Here is a 15,598-nt window from a genome sequence, read left to right as displayed (position 1 = left end):
TTTTTTCATCCGGTCTGGATCTGGTCTTGATCCGCACGCTGCGATGTGAACTGGAGCTCGAAATACCATAGGAATACATTGGACGCAGTTTTGATCCGGTCTGCACCTGCTCTGGTCCGGATTTGCTCCGCGCTTGGTGTGAACAAGGCCTTAGTCTTAAATGTTATTTTATTATTATTATTATATTATTCTGGCTGCTTATGGGTTTCATTGTTTATTTCCTGCTGTTACAATAATATTATTCTATACATGTTATTCCATTCAGTATTTATTATTATCATCATCATCAAATATATTTATAACAAATCTACTACCATTTAAAGATAATAAATAAATGTATGAAATAAATGTAATCACAGTACCCGAGCCAAGCAAGTGAAACACTGAAAATGTATCTCTGTTTGGTAACAAGTACTGTTAATTTGTTGTATTTATTTTTACATTGACCTTTTCTGAATATTAGGCTATTATTATACAGGATTTATATAGCGCCAGCAGTTTGCGCAGCGCTTTACAATATAGGGCAGACATTACAATCACAATACAATTCAAGACAAGATGGTAAGGAGGGGCCCTACCCCTGAGGGCTTACAATCTATTATTACATGGACGGCCCTTTGAAAAGCGTTCCATGGTGGATCCCTTTTTAAGGGGCGTTGGAGCAGCGGTTGCCCAGTGTTCATGAGACGATACTGCTGTCTGATGAAGGCAGTTTTTTTTTTTTTTTTATCCCAATAGGGATTCTCTACTCCAATACTGCACCGCAGCCGCATACCCATGCAGTTGCGACGCGGTCCAATTCATTGCAATCATTAAGGATGACAAGCGACACTGTCTGCCATGCTGTGTATTTTTTTACCATGATGCAAAGCATTGCTGCCGTGTCAATGTGTAGAGCACTATTTGTCTGACATTGCAGCAGGTGATTGGGGGGCTGGTAAGACCTCCGGTCAACCGCCTTGTTTTACCGGCCCCTTGCTGTCTGTGTGAATGAGGCCTAAGTTTTTAACTGGCTGATATAAAAATAACTGCTTCAATAAAAACCTGAGGCTAATGTATAGGCAAAAAAAAAAAAAAGCCAACACTAGGAAGCAATAAGTCTCTGTTGCATGTACAGTACATGTGCTGACACTGAACATGCTGTCAGAACAAGAGAGCAGAGATGATAGCTTATCAGTGTTTTGCTGCTGCTCCTATATCCAATCAGCAGATTGTGAAAAGGAAAGTGTTCTGTAAAGCCCAGCTCCAGTCGAAGCTTTGTATTTAGTTTTGGACAGTGTAGGGATGGCTAAGAACCTCTGTAGGGATGATTTATTGCTGTCTTTGTCCCTATTCGGGAGATGTCCCCTTACTTTCTGTCCTCTGTATACAGACAGCAACAAAAAGCCCAGTTATTTATTAGAAATGGAGAACATCTGCCAGGTTTTTATTGCTGCTATTATGCAACTTTTTGTATTGGTATTTATTTAGGGGGATTGAGGAGCTAATAGTTTTATTTTAGTATAAAGTGTTTCAGCAAAAGATCTGCCACATTGGTGTCTGATAGATGTAAGCTGCTATAATGATTATGGAGGCTCATCACTTCTGCGGAGACGTCTCTTTAGCTGCAGTGAGGAGGGGAGATGATGTTCTAAACGTCTCATAGCTGAACAGTGAAAAGTGGCCTTTCAAGTCAATGCCATATAAAATATCACCTTCCCTGCTTCACTACCCCAGGCATGGCGATGGAGGACTAAAACAGGTGCAATGTCGAGAGGAAGAAGAATGACTTCCTCCGTCACAAATCGGCAGACCCGGTAAAATAAATATATATATTTTTTTTAAATTAGTTTTTATGGAAATTTCTGGGAAAGGAGTGTGGCAAATGGTGCTTTAAATGGGCACTAGTCCCTGATCTCCCACGTACGGGCCCTAGTTCCTGATCTCCCACGTACGGGCCCTAGTTCCTGATCTCCCACATATACGAGGGCCCTAAGAATGGAGTGTGGCAAATTGCGGTGGGAGGGATTTAGACCCCATTCACATCTATATGTTTAGGTGCGATTAGGGATTCCTGCGTCAGGAACTTGTGTTTTCCTGCAACAGGTATTCTTAATCTGTCATTTACAAACGGCAGCTGTCATCCGTTCAAGTTAAAGGAGAACTATGAGGTGAGTGCTTTTCACTCAACTCGTAGTTCTAGCCGACCTGTGACAATGAGACTGTCACAGGTCGGCTCAGTAGATCGGGAAGTGAGCGAACACATACCGGGTTCGCTCACCTCTCGATCCTGTCACGGCTCTCTGCCGTGACAGTGGAGGGGCTGGATTCCCCCCTCCGCGCTCCGATCCACCAGCGCTGACTGGTGGAACGGACGGGGAGGGGGCGGGTACAGCTGGCTCTGCCTCTAGATAGGCAGAGCCAGCTGTCACTCACCCAGCTGGGCGGATCCAGACATAATTGTCGTGATCCGCTTCAGCTGCGGTGTCTCGGTATACTGCGAGCTGTAGCTCGCGGTATACTGCGGCATCTCAGTATACTGCGAGCTGTAGCTCGCTTTATACTGAGCTTAGGGTGACGGGAGGACGCTAGTTTGTGTCCTCCCGTTACCCTAAGGAGAACTATGGGGAAAAACACTGACCCCGTAGTTCTCCTTTAATGATCAGGTGATAGCCACTGTATTTAAATGCCGGCACACCGCATGTAATCGTATGTGACACGATTACATGTGGTTTCAGAATCAGTCACTCTCACTGGGCGCGCACTCAATGAAAAACGCACTTTCTTGATGCAGGTGTGAATGGGGCTTTACAGAATAGCTCCTGAGTCTACAGAGACTGTCACTGGAATGATGGATAGGTGTGAGCCTGGTGCACGTATCTCAGTAGAAAGGCATCATGGCACACTCACAAACTAGCATGTAAAACAACTTGTCTCACCACTAAGGACAATGACAGAGGTTTGGATACACGTCTTCTGCAAAGGATGTGTAAGCCGCACTGCCGCGCCAAGGCACCTCTTATAGTGCGGTCCTAACTCTAAACTATGAGAGTCTCCATCTTGGAGCACATGGGGCACGTATCTGACCACCTACCATTTAAGTGTATCTGCTCCATCTTGGAGCACATGGTGCACGTATCTGACCACCTACCATTTAAGTGTATCTGACTGCCACCAGGTATGTGACCCATTAACCAGGGTCAGGGTCCTTTCCTGGCTCTTACCTTTCCCCCATCCCAGTGATAGTAACAATAACTAGCAGTGGCAGTGTGTATATTTGCTTGCAGTGCATCTGATCTCAGTGCTACACACTAACTCCCTGCCCCTCCCCCCTGTATAGGGGATGACTATAGGCTGATGCCAAATCAAATTCTGGTACTTACACTAGCTGCAGTTACAAAATGTATGTAAAGATTTATGAATATAGTGTATTTAATATCCAAGTGGAATCCAGCTTTGACAATAATGTTTTATATACGTAATTTAATTTTCTTCCGTCTTAAAGGCCAAGGTTACATTTTAAAGAAAATAGCCCATGCAGACAAGGGGTCCCAGGTAATAAGTGACTGTGCGGTTTGACCAACGTGGAATAATGTAACTGCAATAACTGTAGGCCTCCCCCTCCCAGAAGTCTGTCTGACAAAGCGGCCCCTAGCTGCGGGGGGAATCGGGTCGGGTCTTGCATGCATAGGCTATTTGACTTTGACGCTTCAGAATATCGACGCTGTTAATAAAGCACGCTAGGAAAAAAAATTAAAAAAACTGCTGTACGCTGATTTTCCGCGTCTGCGCAGAAACTCCTTATGAACGCACACCGTAAAGTGCGACTGCACTAAGCTCTGCTATAGCCTAGCGACAGCTGCGGGCGCGCCCTCGTGCCTTTGCGTCTTATCCCTGCTGTTTACCATTCTGCTGTGAGCGCGCACGCTTTTCTCTCCGGCTCCTCCCGTCGTTCCGTTTTGGCCTCTTCGTGCGCAGCTGCACTCTTCCTTCTTTTCGGTGCGCGCTCCCGGTGCAGGAGGGGGGTGAAGGCGAAATTGAATGAGGAGGAGGACGGAAACAACGACACAGCGGCGCAGCGGCCTTCTCCTCTGACACACACAGCGGGTATACCGCGATACCTTGTGCTACACGTACAGAGCGGCGCCGCGGCCCTGCTTTTGGAGAAGGGTGTGACTGTGTGTGTGTGTGACAGGAGGAGGTGACTGTGCCGTATTGTGTAGCTAGCTGTCCCGAGGGTGCTCGGGGAGGTGCTGCTGAATATGGAGGACAAGACGTTCACCAAAGAGCTGGACCAATGGATCGAGCAGCTCAATGACTGCAAGCAACTCAACGAGAGCCAAGTGCGCACCCTGTGCGAGAAGGTGAGCCTGCGGAACGCGTCTATATATTCCTGTGTCATGATTTCTGCTGAAAGTAATGCGGTCAGTGGGCTGGAAGAGGCACGCTGCGGTCACCTGGCCTGGGGGTCTGCTGGTGTCACATTCCGATCACAGGGACATTATTGTACTCTATAGCCTGCCCTATATTCGGAGGCATAGCTGTGACCATTTTATAGAGTCCTTATATAAGGCCCCTAGTCCATGATCTAATGCAGATATTATTTTAGATGTATAAGGGCCCTAGCCCCTCCGATCCCTCGCCTGCATCGGGGTCCCTAGCCCCTCCGATCCCTCGCCTGCATCGGGGTCCCTAGCCCCTCCGATCCCTCGCCTGCATCGGGGTCCCTAGCCCCTCCGATCCCTCGCCTGCATCGGGGTCCCTAGCCCCTCCGATCCCTCGCCTGCGTGTCGGCCCTGGTCGCCCCATCCCTCGCCTACGTAGTATATAAATGCCCTAGTCCCTAAAACTTGCGCATGTACGTGGGCCCTTTTCATTTTTAGCACCGTGATCCAGGGTTATCTGCTGTCAGGTGTAATTTATTTTGCTACAAATCTGAATTACATGGTTATAAGGATGTAATGTAATTAGGGATGCACTGATATCGGCATTTTGGTACAGAGTATGAGTACCGATAATTTTTTCCGGTACTCGCCGATACCAATTACTGAGTAACCGAAGTCCCATTCAGGAAGCCAGGTGGCGTATAAAGCCTCACCACCTGGCTTAGTGATTAGCCGGGCAGCGTGTAAAGACTCGCCACCCGGTTTCCCGATTACCAAGAAAGTGTGTCCCCTCATACCTCGTTATGTCCAGCCTGTCACCCCTGGGGGCCTCTTGAGCCAGAATGCGGCCTTCCTCCGGAACCGTCTGGCCGGCCAATCAGGAAGCCGGGCGCCATGTAATGACGAGGGAGCATGAAGCCAGCTTCCCGGCCAATCAGAATGCCGGGCGCTGCGTCATTACACGGCACCCGGCTTTCTGATTGGCTGGGAAGTCGGCTCCATGCTCTCATCAAAAGTGACGAGAGAGCAAGAATCCGCTTCCCGGCCAATCAGGAAACCAGGCAGCGTGTAATGACGCGCTGCCCGGCTTCCTGATACAGGAAGTACTCGTGCTAGGCATCGGAGCATTTGGGCTAGTACGAGTACTCGCTCAAATACTCTGTATCGGCACCGATATCGGTACTAGTATCGATGCATCCCTAGTTATAATTTAAAACTGCCTGCTCAGTGGTATTCATGGCAATGCATGCTGTGATTCTGCTGTATCTCTGTGCAGTATACTGCATATACTCTTAAGTACAGGAACTTTTGTGGATGCCATCTTTTCTTGTTAACCTGATGGCATAGGTCACCACAATGTGATGGGTTTATTTAGTGGCACACAGAGGTTTAAGGAAGGAACAGAGCTAAACATTTCAGATGTCCTTTTGTTTTATTACTACAAAACATATACATGTGGATGGGGGTCCATGTATGCCTAATAATAATCTAATATAAAAAAAAGCCAAATCGGGACTTAAATCTAATATCTGTAAAAATGCCTTTGTCCCAAACTGCAGATGTCCAGAAAATTACAACAAAATAGAATCATTAAGTAATATTTGTTTGATCAATAACAGCAAATAAGCCATGGCAGTTATGCTCGTGATAGAGGAAGCTGGTTTCTTATTCTGCATGTCCTCTCAGAGCTGTTGTATGTGGCTGGCACAAGCTGTTGCAGATCTTGGTTGCTAAGCAAAAGAAACACAAGAACTGATTCTAGTTAAAGAGATTCCTTCTGTCGTGTTGCTTGCATGGGTGATAGAAGATGAAAGAAATGATCAGAGTTTGATGTGCAACAAACACACTTCTCTTACTTTTCTTAAAGGGTAAACCCCAAATCTTTGTTTGGGATCATGCCTCCCTCTATACAGTTTTCCTAAACAAATAGTTTTTTGTGAATTTGTTGCAACATTTCTTACTGGGAGATTCCGCTACTAACGGCATGTCCTGCTTGAGGCTGTCAGTGTTGTGATCCTGGCATGTGCGCTCCTTCAGATGGATGGACGTAGGGCTGTCTCTCGGGTCGCATGGACAGCCCAGCAAACAACTGATGGAGCACACACGCCAGGATGACAATTCTGCTAATTGCACAGCAGTGGCTTAGCGTTGTCACCCTGCAACAAGAACTGCTGTTACTGATGGCATCTCCCACTAAGAAATGTTGCCACAGACAACTATACAGTGATGAATGATGCCAAATATGCTGAAAGATAGGTTTAAGGTTTGTGTACATTTTAACCACTTGCCATCCGGATCGATTTCTTAATGTTTGCACGTGCACACAGTTCAAATCTGATTTTTCGGGGGGGCTAGAAAACTGTTTAATACTTCCAAACAAATATATATTTTCTGAAAGCAGAGGCCCTAAAGAATAAAAAAAAATGCTGGTGAAGAGTTTGGAGAAGGCAGGAGAAGTGAACAATCTAGGACAACATAGCTGGTTTGGAACACGTGTGTGCCTTATGCACTCGTGCATGCCTTATGCAGATGGCGGGGTTGGTTTTAATTTAATTTTTTTACCTAACTTTATTGCTATTACACAGGGGATAACAAGCCCCTGTGTGACATTTGGAGGTGACAGGTCCTCTTTTTGGAAATATCTGGCGTCTTTTAGACCCCAGATGTCTCCTCTGCCCTTCAATGCAGGAGATCGAGCACAGCATTTTGCCTCATCCCCTGGGTAACCGGTATTTCAGCCGGCCTCTGACAGCTGTGACTCGGCAAGCACAGCACTTCCTGAGTCACTGCTCACAGAACGGTTGGGGAAACGGTTGTTCCCCAGTCTCCTCCCCGTCTCCATCCTTAGTCCTGGGTCCTCCAGAGGAGTGGGGAACCCCAAAATCTATGGCGAGGGGGCATCACTAATGCAGCACTGTACAGCCGCCCGGTTCACGTGTAGAAAATGAGAATCTCCTGCTGAATAAAACGTTACCAAGGTCATGGCTGCTGCTGTCCCAGGTTTTTATCACACTCTGGACTGCCCTCCTTGGGCCCAAATTTTGAGTTGTTACCAGAACAGTGGGGCAAATCTTCCAATGGGGACACTTTCTGTTCAGAGATGTTGGAGTGAATTTCCCCTTCTTCTGAGAGATCTCTACCTACTTTCATTTCTAGACAGGAAGTAAAGGAAATTCTTCTCATGGAGACATTCGCAAAAACAAAACACAGGGCCTTTTCTTCTTTATCCAATGAAAATGAAAGGTTGTGGCTTTAAATACACTTTACAAGACGCACACAATTTTGTATTTATTTGTTTTGGTACAGGGTAAAATAGAAAAAAGTGCTCTGGAGGTGGTAATTTGGGGTGTATCACAAATTGTCCTTTAGAAAACATTTAGCCAAACTATTGAAATAGAATCACTTTCTTAGGATGTTAGTGGATCAGCAAATGCTGGTTATTTAAGGTAAAACCCATGGCTATGCAAAATGTATATCAGCAACTGTCTGCCAGAGATTGTCACATAGTGGCCACCTCTACACAGTCCTCATGCTCTGTCACTGGAAACGGGAACTTGTACACTGTAATGACATCGTCTCTGACAACAGAGAACTAATGCTAAACCACTGTGTTTGGGGGGGGGAGGGGCAAGTTGGATGTAAATGCATGCTCACTCGGAGTTGTTAGTCACACTAAATCTTAAAAATACATTTAAGTACCATAACTATTTGAGTTTGCATGTTCTCCGCGTGCTTGCGTAGGATTCCTCCCACACTCCAAAGACATGCTGGAAGGTTAATTGGCTCCTGTCTAAATTGCCATGTATGTATGAATGTCCGAAAGGGACCTTAGATTGTAAGCTCTTTGAGGGCAGGGACTGATGTGAATGTGTAGTATGTAAAGCACTGTATAAATTGTCAGCATTATATAAATGCCTGTAATAAAAATGTATCCAGGGGTGTGGAATTTTTTTAAAAAAACGACTTGCCCAAGGGCTAAGCGGGGGCCTGGATCTACTTGTCCCTCATCACAATCTATTTGTCCCGATACAAGAAAATAGTTTTAATCAAAACCGTACTGTGCTAAGCACTTCTCATTGGTCAGGTGACAGAGTGCTTGCAATTTGTGAGCGAAATTCAAAATGCATAGCGCAGGGCTGCGGTGGACAGCAGTACGGCGAACAGATAATACACCCGTACTGACGGTGAAAAAGGACTACGCGTGCGTTTTATTAAATATTTTATTTTTTAACTTTTTCATAACTTTTTTGTTCACCTAATTTTATTCCTATCACACAGGTGCTTACAAGCTTATAGGGGCTTATAGCTTGGAGGTGACAGGTTCTCTTTATAGAACCTGCCCTCCAACAAAGAACAGTGATTACAGCGCTCTAGCCTCACTAATCACGCAGAGCGAAGAACATCCCCACTCAACATCCTGACAGACAGGCTGGTACAAGTGACCTGATCAGATCGCTTGTATAAAACATGTAACTGCTCCCCGCTCTACATTTAGCTTTGCTTGCCTGAAGCAGGGCTAAATGTACAAAAACTACCCGCCTGGAACTCCATGTCCTGGGTGTTGGGCGATAGGTATTCCACACCCCTGGTATCTTATTTGTGTATCACTCAGCTGTAGATCATCATCAAATTTTGTTCTCCATAGTTTTGTGTGTTGTAAAGTAGCCACCGCTCCAAGCTCACTCCCATGATGCACTTCAATCTCAGTACAAATGAATAATCTAAAAGTGAGATTGTAGTCCATCACGGGAGTGAGCTTGGAGTGGCGGCTACTTTACAACACCCACAGGCACCATGAGCAACAAAAGTAGCCCCCGTCCAGAAGGAAGGACGGTGTCCGCATGCATTCAGAGATGATTTGAGGATCTACAGCTGAGTGATACACAAATAAGATACATTTTTTGTTTTAAAAAAAAGCAAAAACACTGCTTACAACTACATCACACTGCAGGTAACATAAAATGAGAGTTTAGTAACCTAAAGACATTGCTGGGGATACCTGTAATTTAACCTCAAGCTCTGAGAGAGGCAGTGGCCTACAGGAGTGGTGCTGAAGAATCTTGCCAACCTTTTGAGTACTACTGTCAGGGTTGCCAACAAGGTAAGTGTAAATTTTAATATTTTTGGTTTGAGGCAAATAGAAATAGTAATCTTCAATATTAAATTCTAAAATTGTTTATGTAGCATATGTTTTTGTTACTCCTGTGACACCAGGTTTGTTGAATTCATACAGGGGTGCTGTCGGGAGGTGGGTTTCTGTTGATGTAGGCATCTCCCCCAGAACTAAATCTCCCAAGAACCCTTTCCCCCTCCCCCATACCCAGTGAATGGGAATGATCTTGGCAGTCAAGGCAGCAGAATTGTTTTGCCAGGAAAGGATATAATGTATGCATGTGGTCAGCAATGCCCCTGAACACACATCTAAAGCTATACTGGAATAGTTTTAATATCTGTCTGTCCTAGAATGGTTCAGACAGTTTGAGAATTGCTGTTCTCCAATGGTCTCCATCCTATTGATCATTGAATTGTTGAAACAAATTTACCTAGAAAAATCCATTGCAGATGTGTAAGTAACAACCTTTTACCAGACAGGAAGTGAGGGGAGCTCTCCTACTGCAATGCACACAGAAATAGGAATACTTTTCTTTAGTAGAATGGGGATAGCTAGGTACTTTGACTAAATTTTTCCTTACTTCCTGTCTGTTGAAAGGGTAGTCGCAGGATGTGAAGTAAGGAGAAATTTCCCTAATGGAACCTGGATAGCAGAAGAAACCCAACAGGAGTTCTAATCCATCCCACGCTATCCAAGTTTGTGACTTGACATACACTTTAAAGGCTTTTTGTTCTATAAGCCATGCAGCCTATTTTGATTTGGATTTCAGGAAAGCAGTCATTACTTGACTCATATGCTAAATACTAGGGCAGTCAGACCAAACCTTTATTGAGTCACTTCAATGGAATAATTACTTTTAGGAACTTGAATCCGTGGATAGCTGCTTCAATAAAAGCCTATTCACACAGGTCTTGTACCTCATGGCATGTTCTTTCATTCAGTTCAGTCTGTTATTCACATAGCGTGCCACAGTGTAGCCAGATGACATGTAGCTGGCTTATACTATGAATGAAGATCATCTCTCCTGAAAGCCTGCCTACACGCACACACCTTCCCTTTGCCAGTGCCTAGGCAACGGAGCCCAATTCACTGGAAGAACTGGTGCTTTCTCTGATTTAGCAATTATTATAATAATTGCCCCCCACACTACCAGGGTAACTGCTTGTTTTGGTCTAGGGAGGAAAATAAAGTTATACTCGCTGATCCTTGGAGCTGGCCAGCTGTGATGGCGCTCCCTCAGGCCTGTCTCCTCCTAAACTGAAGCGATGCCATGTCCCTCAGTGTCCTCATGTTCTATATACTGTGTATAGAACATGTTGGTAGCCCCACTTCGAGGGTTAATAATTTTCCCTGGAGTTCTTCTTTGAGACCCCAGTTTAGAGCTTATTGTTTTCCAGTGACTAGGCCTGTGCTGCCCTTTTGGCTTTGATTTACATTTAAATCCAATTAGACATTTAAATCCATTCTAATGGCCTATTGGCAGCCTATTATAGTCAATGGGAGAACGGGCATATGTGCAGAAATGCAAAAAAGCTTCAGGAGGAGGGATTCAGAGGCTGGAACCTTATGGTAACCCATGTGTTTTACCACGCATTACTGCAACAGGTGTAAACGGGCCTTTTTGTCTTCATTCCATGTCATTTAACAGTCTCTGTAACTGAAGCTCAGATTATTAAATGATGGGGTATTAGGGCTTAAGCCCTCATTCACACTGAGCAGTTTGTAGCGCTTTTTTTGTGCCTGAAACAAAAGATAAAAAATGCACCAAAAACCCCCCATTCATTTCTATGGCCCTGTTCACATCTAAGCGTATTGTCGCTTGAAGAAAGTACGTGAGCTTCTTTTTGGCAGGTCCTGCGCTTCTTGGCCCATAGACTCCAATGGAAATGCTCATAAACTTGTGTTTGCTGCGGTTTTGTGCATTTCTGCACATTTTAACGGGCACTTGCCCAATTACATCAATGTGTCAAGATCTGCTCGCAAAAACTGGGGACTTTGTGTTCGCGCATGAAATGTGCATATAAATGTGCAAAAATGTGCTGAAAACGTGTATGCTTCATGTTGCTGAGGTGTGAATGCCGGCTTATCTGCCTTATTCTACCAAAATATCTGCTTCACATTTTGCCTGATCTTTTGGGTACCTGATTCAGCGGAGGACATAAAGTGACTTTGTACATTTTGCCAATTTGAGGCAAGGCATCAGGATTATTTTAATGCAGACCTCATTCTTGTCTGGCTGCTGCTCTCCCGCCCCTCTCTTCACCCAGCAGGAGTGAACACAGAGCCCTGTGTAAGCAAGGAGTTGTACCAGAGTCGTAGCTCATACAGAGCTATTGACTGATCTGTGACAGCGCTGACTGGTGCAGCATTATCACATGTTTTATATCTGGAAGTACTGGATTTTTCCTGTGTCTCCTAGCACCTAACAGCCGTGGGAAGTGAATGGGAAGTATATGTTCCTGAGGATGGGGGAGTATTTAAAGTGTAAGTATGAAAGGAAAAAAATGCTGGGAGGGTAGGGATTTGGGGTAGTAGAGACTTGTAAGAGGACACAGAAAGGTTAGAAGAGGGGGTTCAATCTTACACTGGGAAAGGGGCTTTTTATACTGTGCGCATAGTAAAAATGTGGAATTCCCTTCCACAGGCAACGGTATCCTCTGAAAGTATTGATAAATTCAAGAAACTTTTAGATGAGTTTCTTCTTTCACTTCATATACAAGGATATGGGAAGGGTTATACAGACAGACACACACATAGGTTGAACTAGATGGACCCTTGTCATTATTCAACCTCACCTACTATGTTAAGGTATCGTCTGCCAAAATAATTCTCCCTCTTTCCCACTGCGATCTTTCTTTCTTCTTTATTTTTGTACACTTTACAGTGCAGGCACCATACAGTATACACACTCATCCCGTTCTTGGCATGAATGGGCCAAATACACCTGGACATGTGCTGAATTTTGCAGATCTTTCAACAGGCTTCTCTCCAATGCAATGGAGTTCAGTGGTAAGAGCAGCTGGGCAGGTAAGTAATCGGGTGTTTGCAGGGTACAATTGTATAGTTTAAAAAGTTGCTTTGAGTGCAGTTTTTGTAAGTAGCTTTTTATCTTGATATCAGACTCTTGCAGTCCTCTATACTGCAGCACAGAAACTCGGACAGGCAGTGGTAGGACTGTGAGAAAATTAGGTGTGCTGTATGCAAAAGTACTCGCACGCAGCATGCTGATAGGAGGAGAGAGCCTAAAGAGCAGAGGGATGAACTCATCAGTCTACTTGTGCTCTTTTACTGTCCAGTAGGTTAGAGAGAGGACGCCACTCTATTTCTTATAGGTAAAACGGTTGCCTTATATCCATTTAAAGTGACACTAAACTCAGATGTTGAATCTAAAAAATACATTCAAGTATCTTTTTAACTATTAAAAAACATGTACATTGTGTATCACTCAGCTGTAGATCCTCAGATCATCTCTGAATTGGTGCCGACACTGTCCTTCCTTCTGGAGGGTGGCTACTTTTCTTCCCCATGGACCCTGTGTGTATTGTAAAGTAGCCACTGCACCAGGCTACTGTGATGGACTACAGTCTCTAGTGAGATTGTAGTCCATCACAGTAGTGAGCTTGGAGCCTGCAGTTAGTTTTACTGCAAACTTATTGACTACAGACTTCTCTCTCTATTTATTGCTTTTCTGTTGACAGAGCAGTGTTGTCAGTTTAGAAAGTTGTATGCCGTTTTTAGTTATAGTGTGTGTCAGACATTGTGTAGGTTGTCGGTTCAATGAGCACCATAGCCATCCATATGGCATATAGTAAAGAGGAGTTGAAAAGACCTCAAAATCCATTTTGTTGCAAGCCTTACAAGGTTTTATAACGGATATAAAACATATTTTGGTACAATTCATTGCCATGTTAGTATTTCAGATTATTAGCTTGGCTTTCCTTTAAAGTGGACCTGAACTCAAGAAGTGTTGATTTGTTATGTTATAGGGAAAATGTAGACATGCAGCAGCACTGTGTACTTTTGTAAAATGTACTTTGTTTTGATTTCCTCCTGGAAAATAGCAGTGCCCTTCCTATGTCTACAGATATAATAAATCTCATCTCAAATATTCAATATAACCAGTCAAGAGACTAGGACTTAGCCATACTGAACCCCCCAAAAATGAGCAATGTGATTGGGTCAAGCATCACATTTAACAGTTTGATAAGGTAGGGGTGTTGCAATGAGCGCTTCTGATCTTTAGAAGTGATCATTACCACATGGAGATTCTCAAATTTTGGAAAATCTTTGACTTTTCTTTTCTGTGCAGAGACAGGAATGATGGTTTGCCACACAAAATAATCAATCTCTGTCTCTCAGTCCATCCATCTATCATGCTCTGGCAAGCTTCTTAAGCTTTAAATGTATTGTTTGTGACTTTGTAACCTGATATGGTGTTTTTATTGTTGAAGGTAATAACTTTTTAATTTCCAAATACCGTAGTTTATGGCTGAAAGGGACTTTGACCCTGGCATTCACAGCTGAATGAGCAGTGTATGTTGGGCCACAAAGCCCAATTCACAAGTCTTTCTTTCTATCTGGAACTTTGACTGTGGTATCTTATCTTTGATGCTGCAGCTCTTTAACCACTCTCCCTGACTGGGCCTCCCAAATTTATTGTAGTTTGGAGAGAAACTCTTTTTTTCCCATCCAATGTTGTACAATTTAGACAAGACAGTTTTTTGTGGCAGCATCATGATTTTAATAGTCACCCACAATATAGAAACATTTTTGACCATCTCTGTTCTAACTATAAGGCCTCGTTCACACCTGACCGTTTTGTAGGGCGTTCTACACTCGACGAACGCTCTACAAAACGGTCAAAAATATAAATTGCATTGTCAATGCCCTCGTTCCCACCTTGCCGTATTTCCGCCCGTCCCTAACGCCCTACAAAACGGCCCACGCCTGAAAAGGTCCCGGGACTACTTTGGGCCGTTTTGTAGGGCGTTTTCCATTGGGATACAGCCAAGTAGCCTTCGGAATCGCGTGACTTTTTACCGCGCGACAGACGCGCATATTACAATACGCCTAGGTGTGAATGGGGCCTAATGAACATTTATTCAGCCTGATTTCTTTTTGTTTCAACTTGAAATGCTTAATATGTTTTGCTCATTCCAAAAGAGGATTACATTTTTCTTGGTATGTTTTATATTGGCTTTCCAGCATATTTTAAATATTTGTGTGTGTGAGCTTGATAAATAGGTGGTGCACATATTGGCACACACATTAAGAGCTTTCTAAGGCCTGGCTTTCCTACGCGCTGTAAAACGCTCAACATGTGAAAACCAATAATTGCCTATGGGCATGGTTCCCACCTGGGCGTTTTACAGGAGCTTCTTTGGGGCGTATTTGCCGCACGTATCCATTAGGATACAGCCGGATAGCCCTCGTAAAGGCGCGTTTGCACGTTTCTTTTACCGCAAATCGCGGTAAAAACACGTGTCAAACGCGCATAATCCGTACACCCAGCCTTAAGGTGTATGTCCAAAAAAAACGGGGAAAAATACATGCATTTTTAACATTTTTTTTTTTTCCCTTGAAACCCTGCAAATACAAAGCAAAAATACCTGTTTGTCTGCGAAGCGACAAATCAGTGTGCTTTTAACATCATGTTTATACTGACAACACAGTCACTTTACTGCACTGAAATCCCAAGCAGTGCTGCCTTCTGATTACAGAACTCCACCTATCCCCACCCCTCTTTGTTGCATTCCACATGCATATAATATTTTATTACCAAGCAAAACCAAGCTGCTTCCTTAAACCCAAGAGCCTTTGTGTAGGAAAGGGGAGGTGCAGTTCTGGGGGCATGACTAAGTCAATAGGAACTTAGCTCTCTGCAGTGCAAGAATTTTACAAGCCTAGTGATGATGTCACAGAGTAATAGGTTGTTGCTCACTGCAGGAATAAAGTAAAATTAGAAAAAGTTGCAATATGCTCTAGAGGGGTAGATGGAGGTTTGGGGGTTGATTTGGTTAATGCCTGGAATTGCTCTTTTAAGCACTGTTTACAGTCGTGACATAACCACAGTGCAGATTCTGAAAAAATATCCCTTTTTTTTTTTTTTTTTTTTTTTTTT

At 44.0% G+C, this 15,598-nt stretch overlaps 1 protein-coding gene and 1 long non-coding RNA gene across 2 annotated transcripts in view; one reads left to right on the top strand and one right to left on the bottom strand.

Annotated features, from left to right (window-relative positions):
- Positions 1–3,786: 3,786 nt before the first annotated feature.
- LOC108798843 overlaps positions 3,787–15,598 on the bottom strand; it is a 19,521-nt gene continuing 7,709 nt past the window's right edge. Inside the window, exons 2-3 of the long non-coding RNA XR_001941981.1 lie at positions 8,854–8,864; positions 3,787–3,866 (exon numbers count right to left, since the gene is read on the bottom strand). This is a non-coding gene — a long non-coding RNA (uncharacterized LOC108798843). The remainder of the gene's footprint in view (positions 3,867–8,853; positions 8,865–15,598) is intronic.
- Positions 3,863–15,598, top strand: part of PPP2CB (protein phosphatase 2 catalytic subunit beta) — a 32,651-nt gene continuing 20,915 nt past the window's right edge. The window contains exon 1 of the mRNA XM_018570643.1: positions 3,863–4,343. Coding sequence (XP_018426145.1) covers positions 4,242–4,343 — 102 coding nt within the window. The 5' untranslated portion in view covers positions 3,863–4,241. The remainder of the gene's footprint in view (positions 4,344–15,598) is intronic.

The sequence above is a fragment of the Nanorana parkeri genome, unplaced genomic scaffold (assembly GCF_000935625.1).
Source record: "Nanorana parkeri isolate BGI_ZX_2015 unplaced genomic scaffold, ASM93562v1 scaffold1564, whole genome shotgun sequence".
Taxonomy (NCBI): domain Eukaryota; kingdom Metazoa; phylum Chordata; class Amphibia; order Anura; family Dicroglossidae; genus Nanorana; species Nanorana parkeri.
The sequence above is the reverse complement of the archived record's forward strand: the minus strand, read 5'-3'. Positions and strand labels throughout refer to the sequence as shown.